Source organism: Gymnoscopelus microlampas (assembly GCF_963454915.1).
Source record: "Gymnoscopelus microlampas genome assembly, chromosome: 18".
In the NCBI taxonomy this organism is placed as follows: Eukaryota; Metazoa; Chordata; class Actinopteri; order Myctophiformes; family Myctophidae; genus Gymnoscopelus; species Gymnoscopelus microlampas.
The window spans coordinates 26131889-26147698 of NC_139955.1; the positions used below are offsets into that span (position 1 = coordinate 26131889).

Here is a 15810-nt window from a genome sequence, read left to right on the forward strand (position 1 = left end):
ACAGTGAAACGCTGTATGTTAATCAAATAGAGAATCCTTCTCGGTGTCAAATGAGCTTGACAGAATTTGATTGGCCAGCACGGCTTGTCAGTCTTTGACGAGCTTTATCTCTCTCATTCAATGCAAAAATAAATAAAATAAAAAATACACATAGGATCTGTATTGATTCCCCATTGTGCTCTCCAAAACCCTGATATCCATTCAACAAGACTTCTTATTCAACTCAAGTTCCTCAAGAACTCAACAGCCTTATTTTAAAATATGTCCTCTTATCATTCCTTTGAATCTTAAATCTTTGCCAAGACTGGAAATACACTCTCAACACCTTTATTGTGATTGGATTTTGGAGTTCATTGGATTTCAAACCCATTTCAATACTCCTGTTTATCGCTGTAAATGTATTATTATACAGATACACTGCAGCTGTCGCTTTTTTTCTGTCTTGGCATTACTCCATCCACACTTCTGTCCTTCTGTCCGTGCGTCCATCAATCCATCCATATTTCCAGCAAGTAAACTAGCCAGTCATGTATATCATGTATAGCTTCAGTGCTCCCCTCCTCCATTATAAAGGTTTCTTTGCTCAGCAGGGTGGAAAGTTGCTCAATGGCTGGTAATGTCTATTTTCCACAGCCGTGAAAACGGAGCGTCTCCTCGACAGCCCTCTTACAGCGCCTAATGGGATGCGTCTGGGAGAAAATGTCCAGCCGCTCCTCTCCTCCTATTCCGTTGCTCCTCTTTTACTCTTCTTCATTTACTCTCGGCCTGTCAGTGTATTCTCAGACAGAATCATGGACAGCAGTGCCAGGGAGGCACTGATAGGAAATCCTGCTCGACTTGATACGTGCACCACACCGCGCGCGTGCCTCATACGGCCCCAGGGCTGTGAGGTTATCCACGTCTTTAAAATCCAGACATCAGAAACTCACACTGAAACATCACCGCCTCTCGCCGGACGCTGGCCAGCTGAAGTGTGCATGGACGGGGACCCCTCCCTTCTAGAGCCACCAGAAGCACTTCTTGCGGAGCTTCTTGACCCGTGACTTGGCACTGGGGCGTGTGGAGGAAGAGGAGGCGTTGGCTTTCGGGGCTGTGGTGGGCTTGGTTGCGGTGGATGCGGTCATGTCGTAGTCTCCGTCCAGGGCCTCCATCACCCCATGGAAGCGGCCCTCCTGCTGTCTGAAATCATGCTCCACACTGGAGAAAACGGACAGAGAGAGACAGAGGGAGAGATATGTCCAAGAGAGAGAAATAGTAAGAGAGAGAGAGAGAAAGAGAGAGAGAGAGATTGGAGTGAATAGATTGAGTGATCTCCAATGAACAATTTTATTGAAACATGTTTTCCTGCACAAATTTGTTACAAAGTAGTTTACAGTGGCAGCAGAATTACACATTTTAGGGAGAATGTAAGGATTTGAAGGAGGAAAGATTTGGTATGAGTGAAAGTGGGGAGAAGAGAGAAGAGGAGGTATGTGTGCTGACGGGGGAGGTGCTGGGGGAGGCATTGGATGGATGAATGGCGTTAGAACGGATGCAATACAATTTGCCGAGGAGAGACGGGTTGAGTTGGGGAGTAAAGAGAGAATAAAAGGGGAGGAGATGAGAGGAGGAGAGCGGGAGTAAGAGGTGAAAGGGAGGTTTTATTGCCATTAAAATGCTTTCACAAAAATGCTGACGCGTCCTTATGCACATTCATGTAAGATCATTCTTCTACCCTCACACTGTGCACACCTCACAGTCACAACACACACACACACACACACACACACACACACACACACACACACACACACACACACACACACACACACACACTTAAAAACGGGCCCTAACTCAGCACTCATTCCACGTCCATAGCATTCTTGCGCTTCATGCTCCGATAGATCACAGACCAGAGACATGAGCGAAGCAGCTAAAAGGAATAGGGAGAAAGGAAGAACACCTGATGTGTTCAAAGCAGAACCTCTCTCTCTATGGTCTCTCTGTGGTGGTCTCATTTTCCTCAGTATCCTCTCCCACCATCTTTCTGATGTGTCCATCGCAGCAGGACATAGGCGAGGGGAGTGTGTGATGATTTAGCCTTGGCTGTGTGCGTGCGTGCGTTTGTGCGTGTGTGCGTGACGTGTATAGTTTACTTAATTTTTTGCCTCTGTGTTCGCACAAGGTTGGATAGGCGTGTGTGTGTGTGTGTGTGTGTGTGTGTGTGTGTGTGTGTGTGTGTGTGTGTGTGTGTGTGTGTGTGTGTGTGTGTGTGTGTGTGTGTGTGTGTGTGTGTGTGTGTGTGTGTGTGTGCGTGCGTGCGTGCGTGCGTGCGTGCGTGCGTGCGTGCGTGCACGTATGCAGTAGCATAGTGCTGAGCATCTGGAATTAATGAGGCACATGATATGAGGCAAGGAAGGAAGGGACAGCCCTCCTGCCACACACACACACACACACACACACACACACACACACACACACACACACACTTTGTTTGTAGGTAGGTAACAAACTACTTGTGTGCACTTACAGTACGCACGCACGCACACACACCTGTCCTACATTCCCTCAACTCAGTGTGTCCTGCTTTAGAATTGAGGGTCCAGAACTACTCTGTTCCTTGCGTTTGTTCCGCATACCTCTATCCCGTTTTCTCTCTCTCTCTTTTGTCTGTCTGTGTCTCTCTGCCACCTCTCTGTCTGTCTGCACCCTGTGCAACTCTAAAATCCTCCCCCGTTCTCCTTACCTCTGTCCTTATCTCTCTCGAACTCTATCTCTAACTCCCCCTGTCCTTGCTTCTATCCGACCCTCTGTCTCTCTCTTTCTCTTGCTCCCTCTCTCTCGCCTTCTCTCTCTCCCTCCCCCTGTGTCCCCCCCCCTCTCTCTATTGTTCATAGGATTATAGCACAGGGGAATGCTGCTATTCTTATATTCCTCAGGCTAGCATCATCAGCATCTTCGTGTGCATGCGCACGCTTTCATGTACATGCATGTATGTGAGGGAGAGAAAGCGATGGACTCTTGCCCTTGAGGCTTTGAATTTGAGTGTGCATGGATGACTGCTGACGACTACCTATTGCACACGTTGTGCGTGCGTGAGGTCCTGATGTTGTGCGTTTGATGGACGGCTTGGCCTGTCATACAGAGTAATTAGGAGCCATGATGGGTGCAGTGAGGCTGCATCAAACAAACATCCCTTCTGAATCATTAGGCTGGATGTTGCCGTCACCAATTATTGTGTTCCCACGTCTCTCTGTCCTTATTCCCATGTCTGTCCTTGGTGTCTACCAACGCACACACAGAGACACCGATAAGACAATTACCCTTCCGTCAAACAAATGGAGTGTGATGCCTCAAGTCCGCCTTTGTGTGTTTGTATAGTACTGTGTGTTTCAGTGTGTGTGTGTGTGTGTGTGTGTGTGTGTGTGTGTGTCTGTACACGGCAAATTCCAGAGTGTTAATTGAACATCTGAGAGTGTGAAAGTGTAACCTTTACATGTACGTTTCTACACTTGCGGTTGTGTGCGTATGTGTGCAAACACATGTAAGTCCTATATAAATGGATTGCTTTTTTTCCATAGATTAACTGTATATATGCACACATTCACAATTATAATATATGTATATGCATACACACTATCTTTGTGTGTGTGTGTGTGTGTGTGTGTGTGTGTGTGTGTGTGTGTGTGTGTGTGTGTGTGTGTGTGTGTGTGTGTGTGTGTGTGTGTGTGTGTGTGTGTGTGTGTGTGTGTGTGTGTGTGTGTGTGTGTGTGTGCGTGCGTGTGCATGTCCACACTGCACACAGCTACTGTATGAGTGTGCATGTGGCATCTCATGAGAAACGTAGCAGATATAATGGAATTGCACTGATCGGCTTTATCCTGAGAGAGAGAGAGAGAGAGAGAGAGAGAGCGCAAACGAGAGGGAGATAGCAATAGATGGAACATGAAAGAAAACCCCCCCATCAATAAGACCAGAGAGGCAGAAATCAGACTGGTAATAAGGAAGAGGGCCAGGTAATGGGAAAATAAAAGGCTAGAACTAAGCGGGTTACAGCTAAAGGAAGTCAGATATGTGATCAGTTGAAAACTGATCTCATTGTATAAAATTACAAAAGGAACTGGGTACATGTACGGATCTGGATTATTATGTGCCTGCATGCAATAGATTTGCATAACACTTCCATTGTACTTTGTGATTTACGTCAAAGCAAGAGGACATTTATTTCTGGATGTACTGTATGGTTTATCTGGCTTAAAAGAAATCGTTCATGGATTGGTGTTTTTTCCTACCCCCCCAGGAAAACACTGCTGTGGTCTCTGTGGTACCCTAGGGCCTACAGTACAGTATATTCTGTTGCTTGTGGAGCTGATATGCCCGTGTGTGTGTGTGTGTGTGTGTGTGTGTGGGGGGGGGGGCTTGTGAGCTTCTGAATACGAGTCAATATTATTGTTTATATCCACAAGTTTCCTACGGCGTTGTGGGTATCACTTCCTGTTGATTTGATAAGGTGTATCAGGTATCAAATCGACAGGAAGTGATGCCATGCCCACAACGCCCTAGGAAACTTGTGGATACTAGTGTATTGTGGGAGTGTGTATTTATATTTAAGGGAATGCAGGTATTTGTGTATGTCCTCCTATACAGAACAGTATGTGTGGAAGGTGATTATGACAGCAGACCTTCGTGGGTATATAGTACGCATACTGTACATGCATGTGAGTATACCGTACTCTATATACAGGCTTGAGGTTTTTTTGTTTTGGGGGGAGGGTCTTGAATGTGTCTGTCTGTCCGTCCCCATTCTTCTCAGTATTAATTAGCATTGGGTATGGACCCTCCTGCTGTGTTTAATTACAAAGCGGGTTATGCAGGAGACGGACTGAGTGAGTATGTGGACAGCAGAATACTGTATGGATAAACTGCACAGGGACCAAGAGACATGGAGATGAAAATGATCAGAGATGAAAATAAAAGATGGAGACGAGATAGGTGCAGCTGGGAAGAGGGGTTTGATTTGGCAGCAAACCAGAGAGATAAAATACCCTGTTCTGAATAATGTGTCTTCATCATATGACTTGGAAGACATGTTGAATCCAGAATCTGACCTTTGATTCCTCAAATATCTTTTCCTTATTGAGTTGGAGATTGCTTTTGTTTGCTTTGAGGCGAGATTGTTTTTTTTTATAGAAGCCCCATAGGGTCATGTTTTATCTCCCAGCATAGATTTGTGTTGGTGTTTTGATCTTCTCTTTCTGTTCTTTATCATTGTGTTTTATTGCTATGTTTTTTAAGCTTTATGTTGTGTCACTGCACTTAACAACTAAATGACTACAACAAAACTAAACTACTTCCACACATTGCCAACTAAAAGTAGATTTAAAGCCAGATTGTGCTTAGTACATTATATAAATACATTTGCTGGCGCTGTCTTTGGATGCAGGTGGGCCAACAATTATCCTCATGGCAATGTGTTAACACAAAGTACCCTGTAAACACCTAATGAGCACCTGCCTAATTGGCCTACAGAATGAACTTAAAGTGATGTTGATCTGGGATAGAATTTTGGGTGGTATACAGTAGCAACATGTGCATGATAATCGTAATCTTCATCTATTGCTTCTCTGCTCTGAAAGCAATAAAGCAGATATAATGAATCCAATCACTCTCATTGTATTGTGAAATAGGTCTCAAAAACTACTTCTAGCACATGAACAAACCCACCATACGCCTAGAAATGTGCACTCCGCAAAGCGCATATCTCCGCCAAGCTGGATTGCCTAGCCAGGTTGTGGGTTGCAGTAGTCAGGACAGGGGAGAAATTATATAAATTATATAAATTATATATATATTATATACATTACATTTTTCATTTGTGGTGCCCCCATGGGCAGAGTTGAAAGTGCTTTTGGAGGTGCTCTCTATAGAGGCCCCTCAACATGTGATTCGGGGTTGATTGGATGTTGTGTTCATGAAATATGGCATTTTGTTTTGAGAAATAGGCCCCTCCCACTAATTTGTTAATGGAATATGAAAACCCTGTTTGACTGTCCTTGTCACATAACTCACAATGTACTTAATTTGGTAAAGAAATGTTGCTTTCTGCAAGAAACGGCAACATTTGTAGCATTTGTGTCACCCTCTATGGGTTTTGTTTAGAGGCCCCTCAATGTGTGATAAAAGTTTGGGGTTGATCAGCCTCTTTGCTCATGACCCGTCCCTCAATTCTGGAAGGCAATCATAGCCAATCGGAATGGAATATGAAAAATCTTAATTATACGTATTCATCACATGACTCAAGAGATAATTGTGTACTGATTTTTGCATGTTTTGGACAAAATCTGTAGAACAGTATCGGTGGAAAGAAAATCTAGTTAGGTGGAAATGGGCCTGGCCTATATGGGGAGTTGCGTCATGATCCAATAATCCAGGGATTTGTTTTTTATATTGCAAGACCTACACTTAGTAGTTATAGACCAAAATGTAAAGCGGCCCGGTATAGCGACACAATGGCCAATTCAAAACATGTGCATGTGTGCTTCCTTAGTCTACTGAGTGTGCATGCAAAGTTTGACTCTGATCAGATGGGTGAAAACATAATACTTTGCAGAGATGAGAATGAATGTAATTGCTACTTCTGGTTCCTTGATCACAGATGCACAGGGCCGGACTGGGACCAAAATTCAGCCCTGGCATTTTGGTCCGAACCGGCCCACTACCCCCGGGCCATTTTGTCAACGGGGGGGAGCGTTTGTCGGGGGGGGGGGGGTTCAGCCCAGCCCTGCCCTGCACATGAACTCTGCAGCCACACTGAGGCCCCTGCTGGAAAGCATCCCAGCCCAAACATTAACGTCACTAATAATTGGGCCGCACGACCCGGAAATGACCGTAATAATCCTAAAACGGGAGCGAAAATATTAAAAAAAAAAAAAAAAAAAGGGTTTTTTTTTTTTTTGGCCCAGCGGCCCACCGGGCATTTGCCCGGTACGCCAAATGGCCAGTCAACCCCTGCAGATGCAACAGATAAATATATTTGGACTTACAGTATATCATGCCCAGGTGGCTATCCACAAGTTTCCATTGTCCCATGAGGACTTGCGTGAATTATGGGCATCACTTCCTGTTGTCAGTCATTCAATTCATTTGAGTGATCCATGTCAGTCAATAATAATGTAGGAATACAACCTGACAAAAATCAAAAAGGGTCATATTAGTTAGTCTGCCTGCTTAACCTACAAGATCTCCCTCCACACAGCTGATTCAAATGAATGATCAATGGCTCTTGCCACTTGCTCTTAGCAGTAGCCTAACTTCTGTCCTGTGTTTCATTCTGATTGGCTGCTGTTGCTGCTGCGACATCTGCATCTCTGCATGGGGATTAAATGGTGCTTGTTAAGTGACTTCAGTGCTTGATAATAAGCATTGATCATTAATTTGAATAAGCTGTGTAGAGGGAGATCTTGTAGGGTAAGTAGTGAGACTAATATGACCCTTTTGATTTCTATCAGGTTGTGTTCCCACATTATTGTTGACTGATTTGATCCCTCAAATTAATTGAATGACTGACAACAGGAAGTGATCGATGCCCATAATTCACACACCCCCTTTTCCCCAGTAAGCTTAAGTGGATACAACACAAGGTACTAATTTCAGCTACATCTACTTACATTGTGGTGAACCACCCATGTATTTAATGTGTCTATTGGGGGGAAAGGGAGGGATATATGTGGCCTGGCAAATGAGTTACAAAACGACAAGATGATTAGAAGAAAGTGCAGATAAAAGTTAGACTTAGAATACAAACAGAAACAGAAAGACACAACACTATATCTGACTGTGCAAGAGTCAAAGCTTTATGAGTGTTTGAAGATCTATGAATTGTGCAATTTGATGCACACAGCAGGGGTGGGGGGAGCTGGACTGTAAAATGACTTCAAACAAAGAATGATCATTTATTCTGTGAATTAATTTGTGTGAGAGCCACTGAACATTGTTTCATGTGCTAATAACATTCAAGAATGTTGTCTCCAATATGCGGAATGTGTTTTGATGTAGCTGTGGATGAATGGGCTGGCTGGCTTGTATTAATAAGACAGTCAGAATTTATGAATAATGCAATTATTATTAAGAGAGGGTTGGAGAGAGATGGACAATAAGAGAGAGATAGAGACAGCCATTAAAGGCTGTTTGCTTGTACACATACTGTATACTGTTGAAACAAGCTTGACTCAAATCAATACTAATAGAAGGAAAAACAATGTAGACTTCTGCTCTTTAGAGGGAGTTTGTATGGTGTCGATACTCTTATGTAATACTGAGTGAAGAAGATGGCTTATACAGTATGTAATGCTGTAAGGTTATTATCAATGGCAGTATACCTGTAGATGATGCATGCTGTCTTCTGGCAGGTGGGGCAGTTATTGATGTCCTGGCCAGTCCTATAGGAGCAGCGACTGTAAAAAATAATTAATAAAATACAAATCAGTCAAACATGATGGGCGTAATGGGGCTATACTGTATATTCATATGGCAGAGTTAAACTAACAATGTTAAGTTAAACTGAGAGGATTTTGCTGTGTAGTATTCGTTTTGGCTCAGGACATTTCAGCCCGACTGAAAGGCCAAATAGTATTTTTTTAAATGATTTGTCTGCTTGGTTTGGCCCCTGTAATGCCAGATGGCTGGCGATGGGTGCCCTCACTTCGATTTAGCACAGCAGCCTTTCGCCCAGTTGACTAGTACGAGTGCCAGAAAGTGTAGACAATTAGAAAGGTATTTGGAACCCTCCTAGTATTGAGCACATCTCTGTGACTCACCACTTCACACAGTATGGATTTCTCTGATGTCATTAACTCTCATATCTATTAACTCTCAGGAAGTTTCAAATGAGCAGCGAAGTAACTGCACACCCCCAACCCCCCATGTCTGGTCAGGTTGATGACATGCTTTTTTTCTATCCATCCATCCATCTTTATCCGATTATCTGGAGTCGGGTCCCAGACTTCCCTTCGCTGGGCCATATTAGCTACCGGGGGAGTCCAAGGTGTTCCAAATATATAATAAATAATGATAATAATACACATTGAATACAGTATATTATAATATATAATGTGCGTTTTGTTTACAGTTGTGAAGTTACAGTATGCAGAGTAGAGTCAAACCGACAGAAATGGGCAGCGTGTATTTATGTACCAGCAGATATACACGTATACACAGCGTATACAGTACCCTACACACATACTGTATGGATATAAATATTTATGGGTAGTGCATGTGGTTAGGCAGGATAACAGCCATAAAGAGTAAAGAAACAAGACCTTAATTGACTCCCCCCGCACAGGCGGGAAAAGACCACAGTGCAGCAGGAACCACCCCATCCACTTCTACTTCTATTAGCGCATGTTTCAGTGAAAATGAATGCAGCCCCTCACTATAAATTACGCACACAGGGTGTGTTGAACATGACAATTTTTTCTCATTATGAAAGCAACCCCCCATGTTAGCAGTCTCATCAAGTTTGAAATAGGGTACACAGTCTAACGACACACAGATTATCAGCCCATATGAGATGAGATTTTTTTTTTAAAAGAGAGAATCAACACTCTTGCCTCTCTGCAATTACATAGATTTATTTAGCCAAGACTTTTGGGCTTCCTCTACTCTGCACTACGTGCTTATGGAGGCAGACTAGTTTGATAGGTAAAATACATCTCGGTAATTAAACTGAGAGAGATGGTGGTGTGATTGTCATGACTTTGTTCTCTCCGCTAATCTTGATCAAAGAGGGCAACAACTGGAGGGGACACGGGTATCCGCTGTGGGAGAACACAGTACACAGCGATGAACACAGAGTGCGAAACGCAGTGGCAACCTCTCAGCCCAGCTGACACTTTCATTACGGCAGCCAACACTGAGTACTTTCATTTTTGGCACGGTGTCTTGACACATGCTCTCTCTTTCCCTCGTTTTCCTTCTCTCTCTCTCTCTCTCTCTCTCTCTCTCTCTCTCTCTCTCTCTCTATCGGTTCTCTCTCTATCTCTCTCTCCCTCTCTTTCTCTCTCTTTCCCTCTCTCTCTGTCACCTTCTCTTTTGTCTCCCTCTTTCTTTACGCTGTCTCCGAGCTCTTTCTCTGTTTTTGTCTCTCTCTCTTCTTTACATGCGCTCTGTCTCTCTTGCTCCCAGACACAGGGATGCATCTAAGCATCTAAAACATAAACACGCACACGCACACACACACACACACACACACACACACACACACACACACACACACACACACACACACACACACACACACACACACACACACACACACACACATCGGGGACAGTGCGTAACTTGTGTGTAGGAGACTTGCTGAGCTGCTGAAACATGAATTGCACATCTTAAATGGTAATCTGATAGGGATTAGTCTGGTATTAGAGGTATCTGTCATTTTTGATGATGCATGTGTAAATATGCTGAGCAGGCTCAGCTGACCTCGATTTTGGATCAAAATGACAAGAGACTTTGTTATCAGGGCCTTAGTCCGATATGTGAGGAAAAGCAGAACAATTCTTCCTCAGGTGATGTAGAATGTCAATGCGACTGTGTCAGCAAGAACAGTTCATAGAAAACCACATGGAGAGGGATATTATAGTAGGGATTCAGTGCATTAACCACTCATTACTGCACATTTGAGAGTTCAGTGGTGCAAAAACAATAGGCACTGTACTACAGACATGTGGAAAACGGTTTTATGGACAGATGGGTCATCATCCTTCACCACATTTCTCCACAAGTGAGCTAGTGCATTTGTGTTGTACAACCAACAGAATGGTACAGGCCAGAATGCTTGACCCTGACAGTGCTCTGTTATGCTGAGGGGTGGGGGGGGTTCCTGGCATGGTTTGGGTCCACTTGTCCTTAACGTATCTCTGTTACCACTTTAACCATTTATTTTATACTTTTGGATATAAAAAAATAGCATATATACAAGCTATGAGTTTGTAGATCTGCTTCTGTGGGGGTCCCTGGACCAACATATTTTGATATGGGGGTCCTGGCCAAATACATATCATTTTGTAAAGAAAATTGTACATTTGTAGAATCCCCAGAAGAAAAGATTTGAGTTACAAATGTTCACTTTAAAAAATATATATTCAAAGATTTGCACACATTTTCATGATTTTTCAAAAAAATAGCAGATGCGTTATGAGCTTGTATACAGTATCTGCTATTTTTTAATAGCCAAAGTTATTATTAATGGTTGAAGTGGTTAAAATCTAAAATGACAGATTCTTTCCCGGTCATAATGGGTTAAGAGAGAAGAGTCCCTGCAAATCAATACAAAGTTATTCTGAGTGATCGCCTTTATCCTATGATGAAACCTTTATATCCTGATAGAGTGATCTCTTCCAGGATGACAGTGCCCCCATCCACAGGGCATGAGGGGGTCACTGAATGGTTTGATGAATACGGGGAAAAAAAACTATTTTCCATCCCTTCACTAGAGTTCCAGAGACTTGTACAATCTATGCCAAGGTGCATTGAAGATGTATGGCCCAGCAACACCTTAGTAAGACGTTTACTTAGACATTTGTCTTTTTCTTTAATTTGTCACTCATCTCTATACACACACAGAAAGAAAGGTTGCTTGAGCGAGACCTGAGAGATAGATGAATAGCATTAGCAAGAGAGATGGGGTGATGAAGGCTGAGAAACAAGGTGAGAGAGAGAGTTGAGATGTGAGGGGGAAAGCAAGTGAGGTACATAAATTGGGAGATAAACGTTGAAGACAGCAGAGGTGAAAGGCAGTGGTGTAAAGTAACTAAGTACATTAACTCAAGTACTGTACTTAAGTACAATTTTGTAGTATATCCAATTATCAGTTCTTCTACTTCTACTAAACTACATCTCAGAGGCAAATATTATACTTTTACTCCAGTACAATTATTTGAAAACGCAAGTTACTAGTTACTTTGTAGATTTGGATTATTATTACAACACATACATTACCCACTTCAGCCCTTTACATTTCGGCCGCGTTTGAAAACTTGTGAAATGAGGCATTCTGCATAATGAGTACTTTTTACTTTTGTACATTTTGGTATCAATACTTTTGTACTTTTACTCAAGTAAATCTTGAATTCCGGACTTTTACTTGTAACAGAGTATTTTTACATAGCAGTATTGATACTTTTAGGTAAAAAATGTGAGAACTTTTTCCACCACTGCCTGGGGGCCAGACCTAGAGATGGACAGGCAGGTGAACGAGAGGAGAGATTGAGAGAGGGAAACAATAGCAGGCTGACGCAGATGAATGAGGGAGACGTTATGTGATGGACAGGTTGTCAGAGGAAGGAGAGAAAGGACCGATCGGAATATGAGAGTGGCCGCAGGTTGGCTGTGTGTGTGTGTGTGTGTGTGTGTGTGTGTGTGTGTGTGTGTGTGTGTGTGTGTGTGTGTGTGTGTGTGTGTGTGTGTGTGTGTGTGTGTGTGTGTGTGTGTGTGTGTGTGTGTGTGTGTGTGTGTGTGTGTGTGTGTGTGTGTGTTAGAGAGAGAGAGAGAGAGAGAGAGAGAGATGGAGGAAAGGATGAGATTCATCGCCTGCTTCGCGGTGAAAGACTTGATTCATATCTGGAGGCGCAGACAGAGAGAGAAGAAGGGAGGGAGGGAGGGAGTGAATGAAGATAGGGCATTAATTAAGGAGGTGGATGAGAGTGAAGGAGGGAGGCTCATGAATGGCTGGAAGGAAAACAAACAAACAGCAAGAAGAAGGGGTTGTGATCAAAAATAACAAAGCGTGTGGTGGAGGGGGGTTATCAGAAGAGGAAGAAGGATAAAAGATCCAGAGAGAGAGAGAGAGACAGAGAGAGAGAAAGAGAGAGAAAGAGAGACAGACGGTGTTTATCTGAGGGTTGGTGCCATGGATCTGGGTTGTGGCTGGTATCTAAGGAATGCTGTTACTGTGGGGACTGGAAACCATAGCAGATGTCAGTTAAGAGGAGATGCTGCTATTGACTGCAAGGCTACATAACAGTTGGCGATGTAATCTCCACAGGATTGAGCTGCTCTCTCTCTCTCTCTCTCTCTCTCTCTCTCTCTCACGCTATCCTCTATAGGCCTGACATTTTAAATCTATTACCTGGAGTTGAAAGCTTGTCAGTGTACATTACAGTAAGAAAGGTGAAATAAACTCTTTGCTTTACCTTCGTCACTCACTCTACTCCATCCTCTATAACTCCCACCAACCCCCCAACACCCCTATTTTGCATCTCTTACCCTTCACTGAGGGCCTTGCTCTTCTCCAGATCTTGAATAACGTTGAGGAGCACTTTGATTTTCTCCTGGTTGGACAGCAGGTTCTCCTCCACACTCTGCAGTCGCCCCTCCAGCCCGCCTGGTGCACCCCCCACGTGTACACCGCGCAAACCGCCAGGGGCTCCATTGCATTGGGCACTGGAATGTGTCGTGCAGGCCGCAGTCCGACTGTGGTCCAGCGACATCGCCGCCTCATGTGGACGTTCCACTGGCTTGACCGGCTCCGTGGACGTTGGTTCCGGGTTTTGCTTGGTGCGTTTGCTTTGCAATACGGGGGTGGCCGTCTTGGAATGGGTGGCTTTGGGGGAGGAGTTGGGGAGTTGGGGAGTTTGGGGAATAGGTGGGGTGGTTCCACTGCTAGAGTTTGAATCAATGAGGGGACTTGTGGGCAGGAGCTTATCGGTGACACGGAAAGATGTGTGACGCTGTTGGTATGCATGCTCGTTAGCGTGTTGGTGCACACTTTCGCCATGATTTTGTTCCATGTGCAAGTGAGGATATTGGTCCGTCCTGTTTTGTTCCTGGGAATACGGCCCCGTCACATCTGTGGAGGGTGTCTGCGTTCGTTGTGTGTGTGTCGTGCTTTTGGTCTTCTCTGTGTTGTGCACGTGCATTTCTGTTGTTTGCGTGGCTGTGTCTTTGTAGTGAGTAAGGTCTGTGGAATGAGGCCTTGGTTGTTGCTTAGTGTCTTTTGCTTTGTTGTGAGCATATGACGAGTGATTTCCATGTGAACTGTGTGCTTTTGGTATGGTGTGTGATGCCTGAGGTATGTGAGAGTGAGTCGAGACAGATGTGTGTGTGGATGTATGTGCGGTCCTGGTGTGGTGATTGGAGTTCAGGAGGGGGGAGTCTTTTCTCGACTGGTTGGGGATGACAGATTGCTTACGGGGATTCGGCAAAGTCTGACTGGCCGTTATTTCATTGGTAGCTCTCTTGCGGCAGGCACCCGTGCAAGGCAGTACCTGTGATTGTCTCCTCCCACATGTCCCACACATACGGGGTGAGGAGGCGGTCGTCATTCGACAGGGCCGAGGCGGGGTGGCGTGCACTGTCGTACATGTGCCCCCTGTTTTTAATGCTGAGCGATGGTTTTCTCCTCGTAGGGACTGGACCCTCCTTCGCTCTCCTAATGCTTCATTCCCCTCACTGCCCTCGCTGCAAACCCCTCCCACCACCTCAGGTGCTACTATACTGCCATTCACATACCGAGCTGTCCTTTTGTCCCTAGTCTCTTTGGGATTGGTCCGTAGGGTTTTGATCTGGCAGTAAACACCACCCTCTGACCCCTGTGACCCCATGTCGTCCTGTGTCAGGCTGTTGATCTCGTTCTGAGAGGTCTCCTTGGAAACTGGCAAACTTTTGCTGTTACCCCTGGTAGCTCCCTTGGTCTCCGCTGTCATGGATCTGTCTGTTCCCTTTGTGAGCTGACGCTGCATGGTGATTGGCTGGCTGCTGTGTCGTTTGATGGAGGGAAGGGACCTGAGTCCAGGGGAGGTCTGCACCCCCACACTGCACAGCGGGCCCCATCGCCCTCCCGCCAGGGGCAGACCAAGTGCAGGCACCGGATTGGTGGGGTCAGCCACCCTCCTGCCCATAGTCCTCAGCCGATTGGCTCAGCCCCCTGAGGAGCTGAAATGGGTGAGGCCACTGAGTGACATCAGACAAAGTCAGCAGCTTTATGTCCAGTAGAGCGGGGAGACGTTATCAGCCTTTGTTTATCCAATGTCTGTGTGTTTGTGTGAGGCAGTGTCAGTTATTTTGCATGTGATAGTGGGAGATAGGAATTCAATTGCCAATAAAGAAGAAATGGTACGAGCTCCATTGGTTCATTGGCTATAATGTCCCAATGTCCTTCCATAAAAGTCCATCCTCCTTGGTTTAATGACTTTTGATTGGACATCACTGTCAAAGCTTTTTCTATATGCTGACCAATGGCCCGGAGCAGATGAGAGTTGGATATATTCTCTGCTCTTTTCACGTTCAATCTGCAGAGAGGGAAGTAGGGAGAGAGAGAGAGGTCGACAGAGGTAAAGTAGGTGCGACAGAGAACAAAATGGTCAGATTGTTGAGTATAGCCCTAACATTAGGCAGATAAAGCACCTTATAAAATCTCTTAGCACAAGCGAATGACCAAATCAATACAACTATATCAACTGCTGATTACACCTGACCAGAGTGCAACATGAGCTCTTACTCTTAATCTCATCTAGCAGCTTGAGTGTCAGGAATTGAAAAACATAAACAAGTCTTCAAAATAGTGTGTAAGTTGTAAGCCTTAAACACAATAATATTGTGTGTAAGATTATATTACACTGTATAACTTCAAAGGAGTACTACTGTCACTGATGATAGGAGATTGTTTTTCTTTGACCAGCAGTAAGCTAACTGATGAAGCACAGTGCCTGTGCATCTTTCATCGAAATTAAACACACATTGGCAGAATATTTAACTGTGCCATTGTGTGCACTGGCAATCTATCTCACTTCTCTGTGCATTTTTACTGGCTACATCTGTTCAAACCATGATTAA

General features: G+C 44.4%; 2 protein-coding genes across 2 annotated transcripts in view; one reads left to right on the top strand and one right to left on the bottom strand.

Annotated features, from left to right (window-relative positions):
• dock2 (dedicator of cytokinesis 2) overlaps positions 1-15810 on the top strand; it is a 148639-nt gene that overhangs the window by 77248 nt on the left and 55581 nt on the right. The gene's annotated exons all lie outside the window — the stretch shown is intronic.
• insyn2b (inhibitory synaptic factor family member 2B) lies at positions 580-15051 on the bottom strand. The gene is made up of 3 exons (XM_084086091.1): positions 13243-15051; positions 8358-8432; positions 580-1197 (listed from the first exon to the last, which is right to left on the bottom strand). The coding sequence occupies exons 1-3, from the start codon at positions 14874-14876 to the stop codon at positions 999-1001; spliced, it is 1908 nt and encodes a 635-aa protein (XP_083942217.1). The 5' UTR covers positions 14877-15051; the 3' UTR covers positions 580-998.